The sequence below is a fragment of the Gossypium raimondii genome, chromosome 5 (genome assembly GCF_025698545.1).
Source record: "Gossypium raimondii isolate GPD5lz chromosome 5, ASM2569854v1, whole genome shotgun sequence".
NCBI classification, from domain to species: Eukaryota; Viridiplantae; Streptophyta; class Magnoliopsida; order Malvales; family Malvaceae; genus Gossypium; species Gossypium raimondii.
In genome coordinates this window covers 53,047,853-53,069,918 of record NC_068569.1, presented here as the reverse complement: position 1 = coordinate 53,069,918, position 22,066 = coordinate 53,047,853, and the positions used below count along the sequence as shown (strand labels likewise).

Here is a 22,066-nt window from a genome sequence, read left to right as displayed (position 1 = left end):
AAATATAATTCATATGACTTGATTATTTTTGTGGTTTGTTATATAAATGAAGTATATTAAATGTGAATTGGTTTTCAAGTTCGTAGGTTAGATAAATAGTAGATTCGGACTTGGCATCCTTCAAGAATCTCGAATTCAATGTTAGTGATGTCTCCTTTTGAAATTTTGGCATGTACCTAGGGTGTGATTATGTCTATGAAGTTGAATCCTTTGAGTATGTGATTATAATTTATGTATATAGATATATGTTTTGTAGCATGTTTTGGTTATGGTTGGATTAGCCTACATGTTTATGTCATCAGATAATGTTCAATGAAATTAGTCATTTTGAAAAGTTGAGCATAGGTTATGATTTTACCATATTCAATTATGTGTTTGGTTGAACTTTATTTGAGATACCTATGAATGGTACATTGGATGTGAATGGATAATTTAAATGTGGGGTCAACGAGGGCACATTGGTTAGGCACTTAAGATGTGTGTTTTTCTATGTTTTGAGCATGTTTTAATGTGCTTTGATGTTGTCTAATGTCCCTTTTATAGTGTGCTTAGATAGGTTGAGTGGCTATGCATGTGTTGGTTTTGAAAGAGTTTTATTTTAGGCGATTTTTGGTTCACACGGCCTGACACACGGGCATGTTACCCCTGTAGTAAAAAATTTTCAACTATTTCTTAAACTTTTCAATTGATTTCTAATTGGTCCCTAAATATTTCTAAGGTATTTTTAGGGCCTCAAAGGCCTGATTTAGGGATGATACACATGCAAATGATTGGATTATAATATTTTTATGATTACATATTTAATGTATGTTAAATGTTCTGATTGTACAGTAACACTCCGTAACCCTACTCTGACAATGGACACGAGTTTGGAGTGTTACACATAATTTGGTAAACTTGAGTTTTTAAGGTACATTTAGGTACACCGGCCTAGGACACGGTTTGTCACACGACCATGTGCCACACATGGGCAACAGACATAGGCGTGTGCCCTAAACGTGTTGTAAAACAGTATAGGTGCAATTTCCATAAGGGATGACACATGGTCGTGTGAGATTATATCGAGAGGTACACGGCCCAGGCACATGAGTGTGTGAAATAACACATGGGCATGTAGGATAGTCACACGCCCATTTCAAAAGCCATGCGGTTTGGCACATGATCGTGTAATCCAAGTCAGTGAGTTACATAGGCAGAGACACGGTCTGGGATATGGTTGTATGTCCCAACTTCAAAAGTCACACAGTTTAGGGTGTTCCACACGGCCTAGCCACACGGTCGTGTGACCCCTATTTTTAGGTATTTATGAAATTTGTCCTAAACTTTTAGAATTGTCTGAAATTAGCCCCTATTTGGTTTTAGATTATTTTTAGGGTATCGTAGACTTGTATTAAGGACCGTAAGAGTATTTTTACTCTGATTTTGAATGAAATAGAAAACTTGAATTAGGTGAAGTAGGTTATTCTACTAATATCATCGAAGGTAGTAGTAGTCGGAGTATGGTTCAATACTCTGATGCTAATAATTGGAATAGTCTTGTTATGTATCCAACTTCTAACTTTCAAGAGGGGATAAATAGTGATAAGAATGTAGACAGTGGAAGACCAAGTTTAACATTGCATAACATGATACATTATTTGAGTCTATAAGACACTTATATGAAAGTATTAGATTAGCATGATCTGCCCCTGTATAATATAATGTTAATAGTTAGTTTATACAAATACTTACGATGTAATTAAATGTTCTGAGTGGTTAGCAATGCACGTGACTCTAATCTGACAACAGAGAGGGATGAGGGGTGTTACAAATGGAGTAATAAAATTATGCATAATCATTAGTGTAAAATAAATTTTTTTAAAGGATTTCCTATTAAATTTATTAAAAATAATTAAATATTAAATATAATTATTTTGTTTTTCTTTCAAGTTTTAGATTTTAGGCTTTGAATTTATGGTTTCGAATTATAGATTTAGAGTTTTGAATTCAATATTTATTTATTTATTTTTGTTTAATGATAAATTATTTATATTTATTTTAAATCCTTCAATATTTATGTATAATGTCATTTTAGTATTAATTGATAGTATATAAAATCTATACCCTGACGGTACATCAAAAATCTCCCATAAACAAATTCTTTTAAATACCAACTGAAAAATCTTTAGACACTAGTTATTGAATATAACTTCTGGGAAAAATAGTCCATTAGAAAAAAAAATGCAAAGGTATACTAAACCTATGCCATTAAAAGTTAATGTTTGGGGTTATGATGGAAATGGGAATGTTCCTTTGTCTACCTCATCCATCCAGCCCACGTAAGTGATAGGAAAATTGATTGTGATCCTTTGATTCAACCAAAACGAGTATATGACAAAGATATTCTACAGCCCAACTAAGCTACTCCTTTCTCGTTTCTACTAGAAAACTAGAGCAATTAATTGCAACAAAATATTTTCTTCCACTATCTTCACTTCCCGATAATGGTGTGTAAGCAATGTAGTCTACGGCTCTACGCAATGGAAACAACATGCCAGAAAATCACATAATGAAATTTACGAGTCACAATTTAAATTCATAAAACCACTCAAAACAAAATCTATCCCCTCTCATTAATTGGCTACCTGACATATATAGTTGTTTCTTCTCCCAAGATCTCTCATCGCACCACATAGAACTCCCCTTTCGTTTAAGTTGGCTGACCTTGAATTTGTTTTAGTCAGTTACTCAATTGCATGCTTGCTTATCGGTGGGTTCAAGAAAAAAGCTTGAAGTGGAATTGGTTGGTGTTGATACATAGGGAAGGACAATGAAGATGGAAGATTTACAACATTTTCTTTCCCCTTTCAATTGTATATGACTTCACTGGTCATGCATCAATGCAATTATCCATCCAAAAGCCACGTCTCAATATATTAATTTCAAGACAGCAAAAGTTGGCCATGCATCAACACAGGTGTCATTTCGGTTTCCACTATTGTTCAACTAAAAGACCACATTTGGGGATTTTTTAAGGGTAAACTACAAAAATAGTCACTTTTGTTTCCCTCAGGTTGCATTTTAGTCACTTATGTTTGAAATGTTACGTTTTAGTCACTTATGTTATTATTTTGTTACGAAGTGATCACTCTTCCGTTAAGTTCCGTTATCTCCTTACGGTAATTCTACGTGGCAGTCCAATTAGATTTTAAGTGCCAACTTGAATTTCCTAATGGGATGAGAATAGATTTTTAATTAAATAAAGTTAATTAATTAAAAATTTTAAACCCTAAATCTTAGTTAAAAAATCATTCATCTTCCCCCCCTTTTTTAGTTTTCTTTTTCAGTTGACTAAGAAAGCTATTATCATCAGAATTTTTTATTCACCTACAAAAACAAAAGAGGATTCAATAGAGGGTCCATGTATGTCTTCTTCACCAACAAATTTATGTTCTAAGACTTAAAATCAAGTGGTTGTCGACAAATTTATGTAATAAGATGAACTGCAATGACTGCAGCATGTGAAAAATGATGTTCCAGTTAACATCCTAGAATGAAAAGCCAAAACAGTTTGTTTCAATGGCTGAACCAACTTTTGTTCAACTTGGGGATTTTTCCATTTTTATTTGACATGGGATTGTTTATTCAGAGAAAACTCAGAATTCCTATGTTTTGTTAATTTCCTACTTGATCTGGTTTCAAGTAAAAAAAGACAGAAATCGGAAACCAGCTTGGAGTTCTTAATGCGTTGCATGCAGCAAAGACACAATGGTACCATTTCACTGTAATTGTGATTGCTGGAATGGGTTTCTTCACTGACGCTTATGACCTTTTTAGCATCTCTCTTATCACAAAATTGCTCGGTCGTATTTACTACTTCGATGCACTTTCGAAAAGCCCGAAACTTTGCCTCCTCGTATTGCGGTGATGTTAATGGTGTGGCCTTTTGCGTAACTTTAGTCAACGACTTTTCTTTAGTTGGCTCGGTGATAAATTAGGCCGAAAACGAGTTTATGGACTCACCTTGATGCTCATGGTGATCTGTTCCATTGCCTCTGGACTTTCCTTCGGAAAGTCTCCAGATGGTGTAATGGCAACCCTTTGCTTCTTCAAGTTTTGGCTTGGTTTTCACATGTTGCAGTCATTGCAGTTCATCTTATTACATAAATTTGTCGACAACCACTTGATTTTAAGTTTTAGAACATAAATTTTTCGGTGAAGAAGACATACTTGGACCCTCCATTGAATCCTCTTTTGTTTTTGTAGGTGAATAAAAAATTCTGATGATAATAGCTTTCTTAGTCACCTGAAAAAGAAAACTAAAAAAAGGGAGGAGATGAAGGTTTTTTAATTAAGATTTAGAGTTTAAAATTTTTAATTAATTAAATTTATTTAATTAAAAATCTATTCTCTTCCCATTAGGAAATTCAAGTTGGCACTTAAAATCTAGTTGGAATGCCATGTAGGATTACCGTTAATGAGATAACGGAACTTAACGGAAGAGTGATCACTTCGTAACAAAATAATAACATAAGTGACTAAAACGTAACATTTCAAACATAAGTGACTATTTTTGTAGTTTACCCATTTTTTAAAGTATAGGAACACATTATCATTATTTGTTTGGTTTTATGTGCAATCTATTTGTCTTAATTCCATATACATAGAGAGAGAGGAGGCATCCTCTTCTATAGGTGGTTTTAAATATTTTTATATTTTTTTACAATTAGTACTTTATTTTAATAATATGATCATCAAATTTTATGTTTCATTTATATGTGTCAAATTTGGAGAAAATAATTTTTACTATTTATAAAAATATAGACAATATTTTAAATCGATAATCAAAATATTTGATCAATTCAAAATTTTACGTACATTACAAGTACCAAACAAACTTTAACCATTGCTCTAAACCTCTAAACCTTAAATCCTAAATATTAAATTTATATACACATGAATTTAAGTTAATTAATAGTCATAGTAATTGATTTCATAGATATGTATAGTTTTAAAAATAATTTATTTATTATATTATTAATCAAGGATTTCAGTATATAGCTAATGATACTCACAAATTTTGACTACTAATTTATTAAGAATTATTCAATTGAAACTATACCTTCATTTATTAAAATCGAAATATTTAACAAATCGAAATCTCAATTTATATCAATTAAATAAATTGTTAGAATTCCTAAAATGATACATTCTTCTTGCTGACTATTAGGTAGCCTTTTTCCAATTTTTATTATACAATATAGTTTCAAACTCACACGCACACACTACACACTACGCTACCACTAGACCTGTGCCCGGCCCGACGGCCCGCCCAAAATATGGGAGGGTTCGGGTAAAAATATAGGCCCGAAATATGGGTTTGGGTAAAAAAAGAGGCCCGTTTAAAAAATGGGCCGAGCCTCGGGCACCACTTTTTTGGCCCGGGCCAGGCCCGAATATAATAAATATATATTTTTTATTTTTTATTTTTTATTTTTAAAATACTTTTAAAATAATTTTTTTATTTTTAAAATAAATTTTTAATGTTTATTTTAAAAATGGGCCGGGCCGGGCCGAGCTCGGGCTTATGATATTTTTCCCGAGCCGGGCCTGGGCAAAATTTCAGGCCCATATTCGGGTCGGGCCGAAAATTTTTTCCGAGCCCGGCCCATGGACAGGTCTAGCTACCACACAAGTAAACCTATGAATTAAATCTTGGTCATGAGTACAAGTGAACTCCCGCCAATGGCTTATGATATTTACCTCCATTAGAATAATTCGTTTTCCTTTTATTTTGTTATAAATCTCTATTCTAATAATTATTATTTGGATAATTTTAATTGTGTTATGATTTTCTAACATATTTTCATAATTGAACATATTTTTGTCATTTTTTTACTATATTTGATTTAAAAAATCAAACACATTTCAGTCTGTTTTATTTTTATTTTATTTTATTACTATAGTTAAAAATGAAATAAAATGCATAATTTTAAACTAATGTATATATCTCTCGTATTTTCTCCTCTCATCTTTCTAGTTTGAAAATATTGATTTTATGCATTAAGATAGAAAATAATTATCTCTCTTGGTTTTTTTCCTCCAACTTTTCTTCTCAATCAAATGCACTCAAAATTTATTTTTTGTTTACTTTTTTACTATCCTCCTATCTTTTTATTTTTCACCCAACTAAGCACACTCTAAACTCCCCTCGGAAGTGTAAGTACCTGCATATGTTGGTAATTTATTTTTTAACTCCAATAAGAAGTGTTTATAAATTAAAGAGGCGCTTTCTTAAATTTCAAATTGTGTCATTTATTTGTTTATTTCAAGTGATTCATTATATCAATTTATTATAAAAGAATAAACAACTATGATAAGTACAAAGATCATAATCGATTTTATCAAATTTTTGCCCCCAAAGTGCAGTTTATTGAGGGTAGCTTCTAGCTTCTTTTTTTTTTTAAGTGAATGCAGCTTCTAGCTACTTAAACACACTTATTTAAGAATCATTAATTGTTTCTCTCGAGATACTCCTTGGAAGCTTGTGTAATAGCTTCTACTGCGACGGTAGGCTTTGGATCTTTCGCTTCAAATTCTTTCTTGACAGCATACGAAATGATAGATTTTATGATGCATGAGTTTTGGGATTTCTCTTTTATATCAAATTCAACGATTAGAACTGAGCAACCAAATGCTAGACAATCACCTTCCAAGGCTTTTGCCGCTTTCACTCTTTTTTTGTCATCAATCACAATGAACTCCTCTGTATAACTTGAATTCCCTGCTTCATCTTCAACATTAGCCCAAACCATTCGAAAACCAAGAGTATTGATCCAAGGCAAAATTGAATTTCGGAGGATATTTAATCATCTCAAAGCAATAAAAACAAGAGTGTTGTCAAAGAAAAACTTGATTTTATAGAGTATTTAAAATCAGCTCAAGCACAAGAAAAAACAGGAATATTGATAAAAGAAAAGCTTGGTTTTAAACAGTATGCATCGCCACCAAGATTTGCTTAAAATAGGGATTAAAGCCTCCGTCAGGCAACTAAGTGTCCATGACCTCAAACTATTAAAAAACTTGATGTTAAAAGGGTATTTTATAGAGGTTTAAGTACCTGGAACGAAAGTGGTTTTCGCAACAGTTCCGACCCCACCATCACCTTTCAAAACCTGAGTGCTCTGGACATTTGGAAGCTTAGGAACAATAATATTTATGAGGCCAAGGTTCCTATAAAGTTCCCAAGCTTCATATGCAGGCGCATTCACTTCAAGCTCCTTCGTAATATGCTTCAATTCCCGAGAATTAACCCCAACGTAGCAAGCAAACAGAACAAAGAAAACCAATGAGAATTGCTTCAGCATTTTTTTTCTTTGGAATTTTGCTAGCTTTAAACCATGGAATGATTCTCTGGTTTCTCTATTTCTGCAATTTTCAGGGTTTATGTAGAGCATAGAAATAGGTTAATACGTTCACTGAATGATATATTTAAAAATATCTAATCTATAAATCTATAATATATGGCTACCAATAAATCAAGGATTGGATAACGTTGCTTGTCTTTTAAAAATATCTGTAAGAATTTGAAGAAAACAAAAACAAAAATAATGGATGAAGGTAACTTACCTTTTATTCAGCAAACATTCAACATTTATAAAAATAAAATCAACATCAACATCTTACTTTCTCCTAAACTTAAGCAATATGCAAAATAACTAACTCTTAAAAAACTGAAATAAACGTGGACATGTTTCAATCCTGAAGCAGTTTCTTAACACTCCTACTTGCTTTAGGAGTTGCAAATACCAAGTCTTGACCTCGGAAGCTCAAACTTGCTAGCAAGTAATGATTTGGTTAAAATGTCCGCAATTTAATTTTCTGTTTTGCAAAAGACAAGGATCACATCTCAATGCTTCAGTTCTTCCCTTAGAAAGAATAGCTTGATATTAAAGTGTTTAGTCTTCCCATGAAACACGAGATTATGAGAGATAGCAATAGCAGCTTGGTTGTCAACAAAAATCTTTGTGCTTTCCTTCTGCTCCAGACCAAGATCAAGTAAAATTTTCCTCAGCCATAAAGCTTGATTACCAGTAGCTGTGGCAGTAATAAACTCTGCTTCGGCAGTGGATTGGGCTACAGTTTCTTGGTTTTTCGAGTTCCATGAGAAAACACCAGAGCCAAAAGTAAAACAGTAACCTGAAGTGCTCCTTGTACAAGCCCAAATTTACCCAGGGCCCAATACCCATTACAACCAAACCAGGCCCAAAATAAAAATAAACCCTAGCCCAACAACCTAAAAAATTTTCAGCCAAAGGGAAACCCTAAAGTGCCGCCGCTCTTCTGACCTCTGGCAGCCACCGACTCCGCCACCGTATGGTCTCCTCACCTACCATCTGCCGCCACCTGCTTTACCAGGACCTGCAAACACGCAACAAAGAGAAGCAGAAGCAGAAGCAGAGGGAAACAAGTCCAGAATAGCAAAAAAATTTAGATTTTCTTCCGGCTATAAAACCGATTTGCAAAAACGAAACGGGGAGATTTTTCTTTTAGGTTTTTTCTTCCTTTCTTTCTTTCCGCTAAAGCCGAATTTGCTGTAATAGGGGGGGGACAAAAAATCAAAAACAAAAAAGAGAGAATGAAATAAAAACAAAGATAAAGGTTTTAGTTTCCAAAACTTTTTTGTTCATTTTTTTATTTTTATTTTTATTTTTGTTTTGTTCAAAATATATATGTATATACGCATATGCAGCAAAAAAAGAAAAAGAAAAAATACCTTTTTTTGAATTTCCGGCAACCGTGCACGGTGGCCGGCGTGACGGCGGCCACGGTGGTCATCGGCCGGGATCCACGCCGGAGGAGGAGAGCCTGAGAGAGAATGAAATATTTTTTCTATTTTTTTTCTGGAAGAGGGAAGGGAAATGAGGATTTTCACAAAAAAATACCTTTATACTAGTATTGAAACGGCGTCGTTTCATTCAGAGACTTTAGGCGCCAAACGGCGCCATTTTGCGCGACCCGAGCGTGACCCGACCCATTACCAGGAGGATCCGCGTGATTTGTGAATAGGGTATAATTACTATTCTAGTCCTTCCGATTTTCATTACATTTTCAATTAAGTACTCTTTGATTTTTCAATTTCGCCCCGATATTTGTCGCGCTCTCAATTTAGTCCTCACTAGGACGACGCCATTTTGGAGGGTGAGGGATTATTTCCCATTTAGTCCCTCCTCATTATCGGCGAGTTCAGTTTGGTCCTTTCTCTTTTATTTATTTGCGATTTGACCCCGAATGTTATTTTTTAACTTCAATGTAGCCCTCTGATTGTATTTTGGTTATTTCATTATTAAAACTAATATATTATTATTATTATTATTATTAGTATTATTATCTATATTATTGTTATTATTGTTATATTTCTATTTATACCTATTTATGTAAATTTTAAATATATTTATCTTATTATATTATTATTATTTTAAGTACTTATATATATATACGCATATATATATTTTTTAAACTTGAAATTATTTTGTTATTCCATTAGTAACATTAATAGTAGTATTATTATCCTTATTTATATTCTTTACCTCAAATTTTGCTACATACATATATACATATATACATACATATCTTTGATTTATATATATATACTTATTTATATTTTTATATATTTTATAATTTATATATACATATATTTATATCTATATACATATTTTCTAAATTTTTATAAGTATATATATATATTTATATGTACGTACTTATATATTTTTATACTTTCTAATTTGCATATACATATTTACATCCATATTTTTAATTTAATTTAAACATATATAAATTATCATCATTTACTTGTTTATATATCTTTTAAACTTTGATGCATACTTACGTATATTTTATATTGTATAAATTTTTTAATATAAATATACATATTTTTATTTTCATGAATACATACATATACTTATATGTTTTTTTTATATTTTCATATGATTTATATATATACCTACATATTTTAGATATATACATACTCATGTTTTTCACATTGTATAATTTATGTATGTACATAGATATGCATATTCATTTTATATAAACATATATACATTTGCACATTTTATAATTTATAACTTAAATATATTGATATACATACATATATCTTTTATCTTTTATTATTTGTTATTGTCGTTCTATTTGACATTTACTTATTCATTTATTTATGTGTTGGTCATTATTTTTAGGAAATGCTTTATTTCCTTTTTTTATTTACTTATTATTTCATATATACTTGATTTTTTTTATTGTTGCTCATATTAGTTATGCTTGTATTATCATGTCCATTATCATTTTGTTACACATATTAATATTGTGTTCATTCCTACCTGTTTATGTTAAATTAATTTTATTTAATGTAAATCAAGGCTTCAAAATAAGTAGAATTTCGTGTTTAGATTCGAGAGGATTGAGCCCTAACGTATTGGGTTCCAATTTTCTTCGTTGAATCTAAATAATCGAGACTACTCTTTATAAAAACATAAATAAAAAGCTCATTATCGAGAGTTCAATATTTTGTGTCCTAACGCATTGGATATAATACGTTGTTTTCCTGAGATGAGGATTTTACTATTGTTCAACTAAAAGACCACATTTGGGGATTTTTTAAAGTATAGGAACACATTAGTATTATTTGTTTTAGTACGTCTTCTTCGTTTGGTTTTATGTGCAATCTATTTGTCTTAATTCCATATACATAGAGAGAGAGGAGGCATCCTCTTCTATAGGTGGTTTTAAATATTTTTATATTTTTTTACAATTAGTATTTTATTTTAATAATATGATCATCAAATTTTATGTTTCATTTATATGTGTTAAATTTGGAAAAAATATTTTTTATTATTTATAGAAATATAGACAATATTTTAAATTGATAATCAAAATATTTGATCAATTCAAAATTTTACATACATTACAGTACCAAACAAACTTTAACCATTACTTTAAACCTCTAAACCTTAAATCCTAAAATTAAAATTATATACCCATGAACTAAGTTAATTAATAGTCATAGTAATTGATTTCATAGATATGTATAGTTTAAAAAATAATTTATTTATTATATTATTAATCAAGGTTTTCGTATATAGCTAATGATACTCACAAATTTTGACTACTAATTTATTAAGAATTAATCAAATTGAAGCTATACCTTTATTTATTAAAATCGAAATACTTGCAAGATTGAAATCTCAATTTGTATCAATTAAATAAATTGTTAGAATTCCCAAAATGATACATTTTTCTTGCCGACTATTAAGTAGCCTTTTTCCAATTTTTATTATACAATATAGTTTCAAACTCACACGTACACCCTACACACGACTACGCTACCACACAAGTAAACCTATGAATTAAATCTTGGTCATGAGTACAAGTGAACACCCTTTCGGCCAATGGCCTCTTATGATATTTACCTCCATTAGAATAATTCGTTTTCCTTTTATTTTGTTATAAATCTCTATTCTAATTATTATTATTTATTTTTTTTACTATAGTTGAAAATGAAATAAAATGCACAATTTTAAACTAATGTATATATCTCTCGCATTTTTTCCTCTCATCTTTCTAGATTGAAAATATTGATTTTTATGCTTTAAGATGGAAAATGGTTATCTCTCCTGTTTTTTTTCCTCTAACTTTTCTTCTCAATCGAACACACTCAAAATTTATTTTTTATTTACTTTTTACTATCCTCCTATCTTTTATTTTTCACCCAACTAATAACACCCTAAACTCTCTTCGAAGTGTAAATACCTGCATATGTTGGTAATTTATTTTTAACTCCAATAAGAAGTGTTTATAAATTAAAGACGCGCTTTCTTAAAATTCAAATTGTGTCATTTATTTGTTTATTTCAAGTGATTCATTATATCAATTTATTATAAAAGGATAAACAACTATGATAAGTACAAAGATCATAATCGATTTTATCAAATTTTTGCCCCCAAAGTGCAGTTTATTGAGGGTAGCTTCTAGCTTCTTTTTTTTCTTTTTTTTTAAGTGAATGCAGCTTCTAGCTACTTAAAACACACTTATTTAAGAATCATTAATTGTTTCTCTCTCGAGATACTCCTTGGAAGCTTGTGTAGCAGCTTCTATTGGGAGGGTAGGCTTTGGATCTTTAGCTTCAAATTCTTTCTTGACAGCATACGAAATGATAGATTTTATGATGCATGAGTTTTGGGATTTCTCTTTTATATCAAATTCAACGATTAGAACTGAGCAACCAAATGCTAGACAATCACCTTCCAAGGCTTTTGCCGCTTTCACCCTTTTTTTGGTCATCAATCACAATGAACTCCTCTGTATAACTTGAATTCCCTGCTTCATCTTCAACATTAGCCCAAACCATTCGAAAACCAAGAGTACTGATCAAAGGAAAAATTGAATTTCGAAGGATATTTAATCATCTCAAAGCAATAAAAACAAGAGTGTTGTCAAAGAAAAACTTGATTTTATAGAGTATTTAAAATCAGCTCAAGCACAAGAAAAAACAGGAATATTGATAAAAGAAAAGCTTGGTTTTAAACAGTATGCATCACCACCAAGATTTGTTTAAAATAGGGATTAAAGCCTCCGTCAGGCAACAAAGTGTCCATGACTTCAAACTATTAAAAAACTTGATGTTAAAAGGGTATTTTATAGAGGTTTAAGTACCTGGAACGAAAGTGGTTTTGGCAACAGTTCCGATCCCACCATCACCTTTCAAAACCTGAGTGCTCTGGACATTTGGAAGCTTAGGAACAATAATATTTATGAGGCCAAGGTTCCTATAAAGTTCCCAAGCTTCATATGCAGGCGCATCCACTTCAAGCTCCTTCGTAATATGCTTCAATTCCCGAGAATTAACCCCAACGTAGCAAGCAAACAGAACAAAGAAAACCAATGAGAATTGCTTCAGCATTTTTTTTTCTTTGGAATTTTGCTAGCTTTAAACCTTGGAATGATTCTCTGGTTTCTCTATTTCTGCAATTTTCAGGGTTTATATAGAGCATAGAAATAGGTTAATACGTTCACTGAATGATATATTTAAAAATATCTAATCTATAAATCTATAATATATGGCTACCAATAAATCAAGGATTGGACAACGTTGCTTGTCTTTTAAAAATATCTGTAAGAATTTGAAGAAAACAAAAAACAAAAATAATGGATGAAGGTAACTTACCTTTTTATTCAGCAAACATTCAACATTTATTAAAAATAAAATCAACGTCAACATCTTACTTTCTCCTAAACTTAAGCAATATGCAAAATAACTAACTCTTAAAAAACTGAAATAAACGTGGACATGTTTCAATCCTGAAGCAGTTTCTTAACACTCCTACTTGCTTTAGGAGTTGCAAATACCAAGTCTTGACCTCAGAAGCTCAAACTTGCTAGCAAGTAATGATTTGGTTAAAATGTCCGCAATTTAATTTTCTGTTTTGCAAAAGACAAGGATCACATCTCAATGCTTCAGTTCTTCCCTTAGAAAGAATAGCTTGATATTAAAGTGTTTAGTCTTCCCATGAAACACGGGATTATGAGAGATAGCAATAGCAGCTTGGTTGTCAACAAAAATCTTTGTGCTTTCCTTCTGCTCCAGATCAAGATCAAGTAAAATTTTCCTCACCATAAAGCTTGATTACCAAGAGTCGTGGCGTAATAAACTCGCTTGGCGATGGATTGGGCTACAGTTTCTTGGTTTTTCGAGCTCCATGAGAAAACACCAGAGCCAAAAGTAAAACAGTAACCTGAAGTGCTCCTCATATCATCAATGGAACCTCCCCACTCACTGTCAGAAAAACCAACCAGCTTGAACTCAATGCTCCTTGTGAACTTAACACCAAAAACACTTGTACCTTTGACATATCGCATCACTCTTTTGGCAACCTTGAGATGTAATTCACTTGCAGAATGCATGAATCGAGACAAAATACTTTCAACTTTCAAAATATCAGGTATTGTTGCTATGAGATACATCAAGCAACCAATCAATCTCCTGAAATATCCTTCATCAACTTTGTTAGTACTGTCTTCTTTGAACAACTTCTCTTTTTGATTCATTGGAGTACTTACTGCCTTACACTCCTCCATCTGAAACTTCTTCAATATTTCCTTTGCATACTTTTTCTAGCAGATGAAAACTTAACATTGCCCTTGCTTGATCTCCATGCCAAGAAAATAGGTCATGAACCCAAGATCTGTCATTTCAAACACCTTCATCATCTCCTGTTTGGAATTTTGAATATGATCTGTATTGTTTCCTATAACCAGTAGGTCATCGACATATAGTGAGACAATAAGAATGCTTGTATCATTGTGCTTAACATACAAGGTTGTTTCTGATAGATTTTTTTACAAATCCCAAGTGTAATGGGCCAAATTTGCCCGACCTACATGAAGCTAAAAACAACAGTTTTTTGGCCCAAAACCCAAAACAAAATACAATAACGAATGACCCAAAATTAGCCCCCAGGCCCAAGAACAATTTCAGAAACCCTAGAGTTCTAGGGTAAACTTTGGCCGCCGCAACCATGCCCCCGAATCTCCGTACGATCTTCATACCTGCGCAACAAGGAAGGAAACAAAACAGAATACGACAAGAAAAATCTTTGAAATCACGAATCAAGCAAGATACTAGAAGATTTTGTTTACTTTTCTTGTTTCATTGTTTGCTATAAAAGCAAACTCAATACACTGTAATAAGGATCGCGGATCCAGATTCGAAAAAAAATCAATAAAAAACTGGAGTGTTTTCACAAATAACAGAACACCAATAGAGCAAAGATCAATCCAAAGGTTTACATTTTACATTTCTTTATTTTGTTTTATTTTAATCTACTGTTTTTTTTTCTATTTTTTCATTCGTATAAAAACAAATAAAAAGGGAAAGAAATAACCTGTATTCGAGTCCTAACCGTCGTGGATGGCCGAGGAAGTCGTCACCGAGGATTGACAGCCAAAAATCAAAAGGTTTTCTCGAGATTTGGGCCCTCTCCGTCAATATTTTGGCAATTTCGGGGCTGGATTTGGGTTTAAAGGCTTTAGAAGGGTCGGATCTGAGATTTTTGGCTTTCCGAACACCGCATACGGCGGCGCCGCAGCCGGTGGCCAGTGGCTGGCGTGGGTGGCCGATGATCGGTTGATGGCCGAACTGGACGCCAGAGCTCTGAGGGATGAGAGCTTTTCTTTGGGTTTTTTTTTTTGAGAAATGAAAGGAAAATGATTTTTTTGAAGGGTTTTTGGCTTAAATAGCCAACTAAAACGGCGTCGTTTTGGGACATGGGTCGACCCAAGTCCAACCCGACCCGGCCTAGGGTCCGCGCGTTTTGAGCGAAGGGGCAAATTGCCCTTTTGGCCCCTCCGCCTTTCAATATATTTTCGATTTAGTTTTTTTTTTAAATTTACCCCTTTATTTATTTTTCAATTCCAATCTCATCCTTATTGAACGACGCCGTTTAGAGGAGAAGGGAAAATTTCCCTTCCAGCCCCTCTATGTAACTCGCGTGTTCAATTTCGTCCTCCAGACTGATTATTTGCAGATTTGCCCCAGATCTTTTATTTACAGTTCAAATTAGTTTTTTTTTGCTTCCCTTTTTTATTAATTAATTCTTTTTTATTTTTTATTTTTCATATTTAATTATTTTTTAAATCTATGGATATATATATAGTCTTTTTACACATTTATGTATACATACGCATATTTTTTTAAAATATTATGTAATTATTTTTTTATTTTATATATGTAATTATTTTTCATAATCTATACGTATATATTTATTTTATATATGTATGTATATATATTGATATTTTTAATCAATTTTTTATATATATGTATATGCATAAATTTGTTTTAAAATGCAAATGTATGTATTTTTTATATACTTTATAATTTATTTTTCCCCTTTATTTTCGTAAATACATCATGTATTATATGTATAAGTTTCATAGCCCAAGATTTCATATGTAAATTATGTGTATGTCTTTTAATTTCAATGCATATATTATGTGCCCTTTTATGCTTTACATTTTGTTTATTTTCTTCATTTGATCATTAATTCATGTTTTCGTTTATATGTTAAAAAGAATGTTTTTTATTTTGACAATTTATTTGATATTTTGCATGTGATTATTTTAATTTTGCTTATTTATTTATTTATATTTCTATACCATTGTTGTATGTATTATTGATATGTGTTAAAGAGGCATTTATTCATGCATATAATATAACGTTACATCATTTTTTTTCGATTTTAAAAATAGAAAATTTTCAAAATTGAGATAATGCTCGTATTTAAGATTTTCAAGGAAATTGAGCCCTAACGTATTGGGTTCCGATTTTCTTCGTTAAATCTAACAATCCAACATTTCTCTTTAATCAAAAAATAAGAACTCATTATTGGGAATTCAACACGTTGTGTCCTACGTATTGGATGTGACGCATTGATTTCTCGAAATGAAGATTTTTTCTAAAAAAATAATAAAGAAAATATTCCGAGTTTGGGATTTTGGAGGAATTGTGCCCTAACGTATTGGGCCGCGATTTCTTAAATCCTGAATAAATGGATATTCTTTTAAATTTTTATTACACGAGTATTCTGGCCTAATTCATTTTTGAGGAAATTAGAATGTCGTGCCCTAACGCATTGGGTGTGGCATTTTCTTTCTCTGAAATGATAAGGGTCTTAATACATAACGTTTTTAAGTTTTTGCTAAGGATTATATTTTTCAAATTTTCGACATCAAGACATTAATTAATTAACTAGGTACCAATTTTTGGGCGTAATGAATGTGCTAATCCTTCCTCATACGTAACAGACTCCCGGACCCATTTTTCTAAAATTCGTAGACTAAAGTCGTTTTTAGGTGACCCAATCACACCTTAATAAAAGATTGGTAGCGACTCCCAATTTTTCCAATTTTTATCGAAAACTAATTTTTAAAATAAAAATAAAAAAATAGTTTTGACAGCTTGGCAACTCCGCTGGGGACAAACATTTTTAAAAAAATAAGAGAGTCGAGCCACAAAGTTGATTACTTTTTGTCTTATAGTCGAAAAAATAAAATTCATTTTTAAAAATCCTCTTGCATTCATGCTTAATTGATTTAAGTACTTTAAATTATGTTGCATTATACATTACATGTACTAGATAATTTTACCCTTTAAGTGGGAGTGAGAAGCTATTCCTTCGTGAGGTTTTTACCTTCGTATAGGATAGTGTATCGCTTTCGAGATACATCGATACCTATGCCTTCGTGAGATTTTCATCTCCGTATAGTCATAGGGAAAATGTGTCCCCCTGAACTGAACTTGATCTATATGAGCCTATAATGGGTGAAGATCAAGGAATCTGCTGGTTTGGGTACCTTTACTTTAGAGCCAAACCGCATATAATGAGCCTTAGGAGCTTGCCTTAGGTAGAACTACACTAAACCCTAGTAGATGTCCTAATAGACGTTTTACTCTTCCTTGATTATATGCTTATATTTGATACTGACTTTTGTGTTTTATTTTGTTTGCATGACATGGCATTTCATTTCATCATAAAAGGCGTCAGTTCAAATTCAATTGCTAGATAGAAAGCTTGTCATGGAAAAAGGGTTTCTTGATAAAGTGGAGGACAATGCGACTGTCCGAACTTGGTGTGAAACAACGCAGCAAGAAAAGGGTGATAGCCTAGCCGATGGGTATGCATGGGAATTATGGGATTTTACTCGCATCAGTGTAACTCAAAACAATTTGCAGGAGTTGAAGGAAATCTGGGATCAGTGGAATAATGAGGTTAGACAGTTATTTTATGATAATTATGGGGATTTGCTTTTTTGCTTGATGTGAAGGTAGACAAGCATTTGTTTCGAACCCTCGCCCAATTTTGGAATCCTGCTTACAGTTGCTTCACGTTTGGGAATGTCGATTTGGTGCCTACGATAAAAGAATATGTGGCTTTACTCTGATGTTCAAAGTTTCAAGTGGACAGGGTCTACTCAAGAGCGGTAAATGTGCCAACCTTTTCAAAGAAGCTGATAGGTATAATAGGGATGAGTGAGCAGTGGGTTGCTGCACGGATTAAGCAAAAAGGGGATAGTAAATGCGTTCCTTGGAGAAGTTTGAAAGATGCAATTCTAACACATCCAGATGTGAGAAAGAGGTTAGATGTCTTTGCTTTAAGTATATATGGCTTGGTTGTCTTCCCCAAGGCCTTGGGGCATGTGGATGAAGCAGTCACCGATTTATTTGACCGACTTGACAAGAAGGTTACACGATTCGCAATTTTGGCGAAACCTTCAGTCATTGAGTGCATTAGAAAAACAGTGAGGCGATTTATTGGATGTGCATGACTTCTACTTGTATGGTTTCACAGTCACTTTTGGAGGGTGGATAAGGTTTCGTATCGGGTTTTCTCTGAAAATTATTCACCACTAAAGGAGATAGTAGCTACGCCGAGGAGGGACGACATTCAGAGGAGAAGTGGATGGCAATTCTTCAAAGTCTTCAGGTGGAAGATGTTGGCTGGATAGCTCCTTGGTTACTTCCAGATGAGATCCTGTATAGGTGTGGTAATTTCGATTGGGTTCCACTACTTGGGATTTGGGGAGCTATTGGATATGCCCCGTTGTTGGTGCTGAGACAGTATAGGTCAAAACAATTTATACCTGCGACCCAAGGGATAGCTGATTGTGAATTTTCGTACAAAGATGATGGTTCTAGAAAGAAGATTCAAGAGATGTCCAGCGCGTGGAAACAGACTCGCCGAATGAAGGGGTTAGCTGTGGGTCCGATGACAACTCCTGAGTATAATGAATGGTGGGGTAAGAGAATCAACGACAATATACCTAAGGTAAATCAAGAAGGTCGCCAGCCAATAGAAGAGTATTTGCGAGTTATTCCTTTTGAGTTGGAAATCATAAGACGAGATTTTGAGAGAAGAAATGCGGATTTAGAAAAGAATATAGAGTAAATGGAGGAAGAAAAGACGGGCTTGAGATTGGACATAGACGTTCAGAAGCTTGAAACTGAGAAATTAAGGAAAGAGAAAAATAAGGCTGAGAGGAGCTGGGTAGTCTGAAGACAGATTAAAAAAAGTTACGTCTGTCAATGAGAACTGCCGGGTTGGGAAAAACGTCAGAGCAGTGGCGAGCAAAAATTTGAGAAGAAAAGGACAGAGCCGATAGATGGGAACAGAAATTCCAAGAAATGCAGAGGCGAAACGAGGCTTTAGAAAAGAGTTTGTCAGAAAGCCAAAAGGAAAAGGGCAAGTTAAAGGATAGGGTGATCGTGTTGGAAGGATCTCTTCGTCAGTATCGAAATCGAAATTCTGAAATAGAGTTGAAAGAAAGCTTGAGCAAGATCGAGGAAATGAAGCAAAGAATCAAAGAGCTAGAAACGACTTTGCAAAATTTTGAAAACCGGATCAAGCACTTGGAAGCGAATGAAAATCGTAATAAGGAACAGCTACACTACTTTCAGAACCAAGTTAGGAGCAGAGATCATATTATGGAGGAAGCTGTAGTCCAGATCCGAGAAGTAGCTGATCATGTACAAGCTTTGGCAGTACAAGCAGACATGCTGAGTGTGAAGTATGAATTAGAATCAGATCGGGGGCAAGAGTTAGCTGTGTTACTTAGGAAGATTAGAATGCTGAGCAATAGGGCAAAGCTTTATTTGTAATTCACTTTATGTAAAGAAATTTGCTTTCTAGTAAAGTTTTCTTAAATGGAATTGAATCAAAATTAACGCCTTTTTTTGCAGTCATGCATTGCATAATTATATGCATTTAAAAATATTAAAGATTCTAATTAATTTAAATTACTCCTCAGTTAATCTGGAAACCAACCAGCATACTAAACACCGCTACGGTACTCGATCAAAAACTAAGGACATGGATCAAAGGATGGAAAGGCTAGAACAGTCCCAAAAGGAAATGCAGGAGTAGCTTCAAAAGCAAAAGAATGAGCAGCAAAAAATGATAGACAAAATGATGGAATCTCAAGGGAGTATGATGGCTCAGTTAACTCAATGGTTCAACAAGGGAACTGATAAAGGAAAAGGCTTTGTTCTCAATGTTGAAGAAGGAGACAATGAGGGACCTGTTTATCCTCCAGACTTTACCTTCCAGCAAGTTGAGATATACCCGCGTAGGTCCTCCGTTACCATTAATCCTCAGTAATTTTAGGGCGACACTGCAACGTTAATGAATCTTCAGACAGGATCAGGCTCTAACCTCGGAGCCAACCTTGTCAATCCTGCTATCCCTGACTTAAATGAAACGGCTGGGCTGGGAAGGAGAAAATGAATGATGAATTGCCAAAACAGCTAGAGGAAAAGTACAAATGGCTGGAAGAGAAATTTAGAGCGATGGAATGTGCGGAAGGCTACTATGGGATGGATGCTAAAGAATTGAGCCTGGTTCCGGATTTAGTACTCCCTTACAAATTCAAAATGCCAGAGTTTGAGAAGTACAAAGGAACTAGTAGCCCCGAAGCTCATATTACCATGTTTTGCAGACGAATGACTGGTTATGTCAATAAGCACCAACTCCTGATACATTGCTTCCAGGATAGCCTCACAGGGGCAGCATCCAAGTGGTACAATCGATTGAACCGTACCCAGATTAATTCATGGAGAGATCTAGCACAGGCGTTCATAAAGCAGTACAACCATGTGACTGACATGGTACCTGATAGGATCACTCTGCAGAACATGGAAAAGAAACCCGGTGAAAGTTTTAGGCAATACACACAGAGATGGAGGGAGATTGCCGTCTAGGTTCAGCCATCTCTTCTAGAAAGAGAGATGACGATGCTTTTCTTTAATACATTGAAGGCCCCATTTATTTCACATATGCTAGGAAGTGCTACTAAAAGCTTTTCTGACATAGTTATGAATGGCGAAATGATAGAAAATGCTATTAGAAATGGGAAGATAGATGCTGGAGAAAGTAGCAGAAGGTCGGCCTCGAAGAAGAGGGAAAATGAGGTCAACAACACGAGTTCATATTCAAAGAAGAATGAAAGTGGCTGTTAACCAACAAGGATCATCAAAACGAGGATCCGACACAAGGCAAAATACGGAGAAGCTTCAAAATACGCTGATTTCGATGTCGTATAGAGAATTATATCAGAACCTATTCAATGCACACGTGGTTTTCCCTTACCACCTGAAACCTCTGCAGCCTCAATACCCCAAGTGGTATGATGCAAATGCACAATGCGATTGTCACGCAGGAATCGTGGGGCATTCTATAGAACATTGTACGGTGTTCAAGAAGCTGGTAGAAAGACTCATAAGCATGGGTGTCGTTAAAGTGGATGATTCGTCCAGTACAGAGAATCCATTACCTAATCACAATGAAAATGGAGTGAACATGATAGGAGGTAACATGGGAAGGGAAATCAAAGAAGATATCGCAAAAGTTAAGATTCCTTTGAGATGGATCTGGAAGAAGATGGTAAAAAGAGGGTTGTTTGTTATGGATTCAAAGAGAAGTTTTGAAAGGATGAAAAATTACTGTGAGTTCCATCATGAGGAAGGACATGAAATTCAAGAATGTACAGAATTCAGAGCCTTGGTTCAAGGCCTGATGGATAACAAGGAAATGGAATTTTATGAAGAAATTAAAGAGGAAGGGAGTATATGTACATCCGAATCCGCGAAGATTCCAAGAGTAGTGCAGCCTGTGGTCATCATCTTGTGACCAAAGAATGATGAAGCGAGAGCGTCAGTAATGCCAAGGATCATAATAAAGAAACTTGCAACCTTTCCTTACCAAGATAGTAGGAAGGTTCCGTGGAACTATGAGTGCAATACAACTATCCCTGGAATGGAGACTACAAAGGACCAGGATGTGAGTGCCGATTTAGAACATGTGGAACAAGAGGGGAAAATAGCTAAGCCAGTGTTGTTCATCAACGAGCCGGTGAAGGAGGAAGAAGCCATGGAATTCCTTAAATTCTTGAAGCACAGCGAGTATAATGTTGTCGAACAGTTGCATAAACAATCGGCTCGCATATCCGTACTAACCTTGCTCTTGAATTCAGAAGTACACCGAAG

The 22,066-nt window shown here is 33.8% G+C and overlaps 3 protein-coding genes and 1 long non-coding RNA gene across 6 annotated transcripts; 1 reads left to right on the top strand and 3 right to left on the bottom strand.

Moving 5' to 3' along the window:
• Positions 1–2,163: 2,163 nt before the first annotated feature.
• LOC128041040 (uncharacterized) lies at positions 2,164–2,870 on the bottom strand. The gene is made up of 2 exons (XR_008195792.1): positions 2,625–2,870; positions 2,164–2,512 (listed from the first exon to the last, which is right to left on the bottom strand). It is a non-coding gene; the product is annotated as an uncharacterized LOC128041040 (long non-coding RNA).
• A 3,423-nt stretch (positions 2,871–6,293) lies between these two features.
• On the bottom strand, positions 6,294–13,014 carry LOC105768382 (S-norcoclaurine synthase 2-like). 3 transcript variants are annotated; one of them, XM_052630328.1, is made up of 2 exons: positions 12,688–13,014; positions 6,294–6,763 (listed from the first exon to the last, which is right to left on the bottom strand). In XM_052630328.1, the coding sequence occupies exons 1-2, from the start codon at positions 12,932–12,934 to the stop codon at positions 6,492–6,494; spliced, it is 519 nt and encodes a 172-aa protein (XP_052486288.1). In that variant the 5' UTR covers positions 12,935–13,014; the 3' UTR covers positions 6,294–6,491. The 3 variants fall into 3 exon arrangements, with proteins under 3 accessions (XP_052486288.1, XP_012443725.1, XP_052486289.1); XM_012588271.2 differs by lacking the exon at positions 12,688–13,014 and adding an exon at positions 7,100–7,494; XM_052630329.1 differs by lacking the exon at positions 6,294–6,763 and adding an exon at positions 11,847–12,351 and having other exon boundaries at positions 12,688–13,007.
• Positions 13,015–13,641: 627 nt separating this feature from the next.
• LOC128041147 (secreted RxLR effector protein 161-like) lies at positions 13,642–14,109 on the bottom strand. Its single transcript, XM_052630500.1, has one exon. The coding sequence runs from the start codon at positions 14,107–14,109 to the stop codon at positions 13,642–13,644; it is 468 nt and encodes a 155-aa protein (XP_052486460.1).
• A 4,865-nt stretch (positions 14,110–18,974) lies between these two features.
• Positions 18,975–20,183, top strand: LOC105767309 (uncharacterized). Its single transcript, XM_012586809.1, has 3 exons — positions 18,975–19,073; positions 19,316–19,588; positions 20,046–20,183. The coding sequence occupies exons 1-3, from the start codon at positions 18,975–18,977 to the stop codon at positions 20,181–20,183; spliced, it is 510 nt and encodes a 169-aa protein (XP_012442263.1).
• The last annotated feature ends 1,883 nt before the right edge of the window (positions 20,184–22,066 follow it).

What these genes read in the sequence shown, in the direction of transcription:
- LOC105768382 (XM_012588271.2), bottom strand. Translation starts at nt 7,436, where the DNA reads ATGCTCTACATAAACCCTGAAAATTGCAGAAATAGAGAAACCAGAGAA. An exon ending in GAAAACCACTTTCGTTCCAG is followed by an intron (nt 6,764 to 7,099) that starts GTACTTAAACCT and finishes AAGATGAAGCAG; the next exon opens with GGAATTCAAGTTATACAGAG.
- LOC128041147 (XM_052630500.1), bottom strand. Translation starts at nt 14,109, where the DNA reads ATGGAGGAGTGTAAGGCAGTAAGTACTCCAATGAATCAAAAAGAGAAG.
- LOC105767309 (XM_012586809.1), top strand. Translation starts at nt 18,975, where the DNA reads ATGGAGGAAGAAAAGACGGGCTTGAGATTGGACATAGACGTTCAGAAG. An exon ending in ATAAGGCTGAGAGGAGCTGG is followed by an intron (nt 19,074 to 19,315) that starts GTAGTCTGAAGA and finishes TCTCTTCGTCAG; the next exon opens with TATCGAAATCGAAATTCTGA. An exon ending in TACAAGCAGACATGCTGAGT is followed by an intron (nt 19,589 to 20,045) that starts GTGAAGTATGAA and finishes TGGTTCAACAAG; the next exon opens with GGAACTGATAAAGGAAAAGG.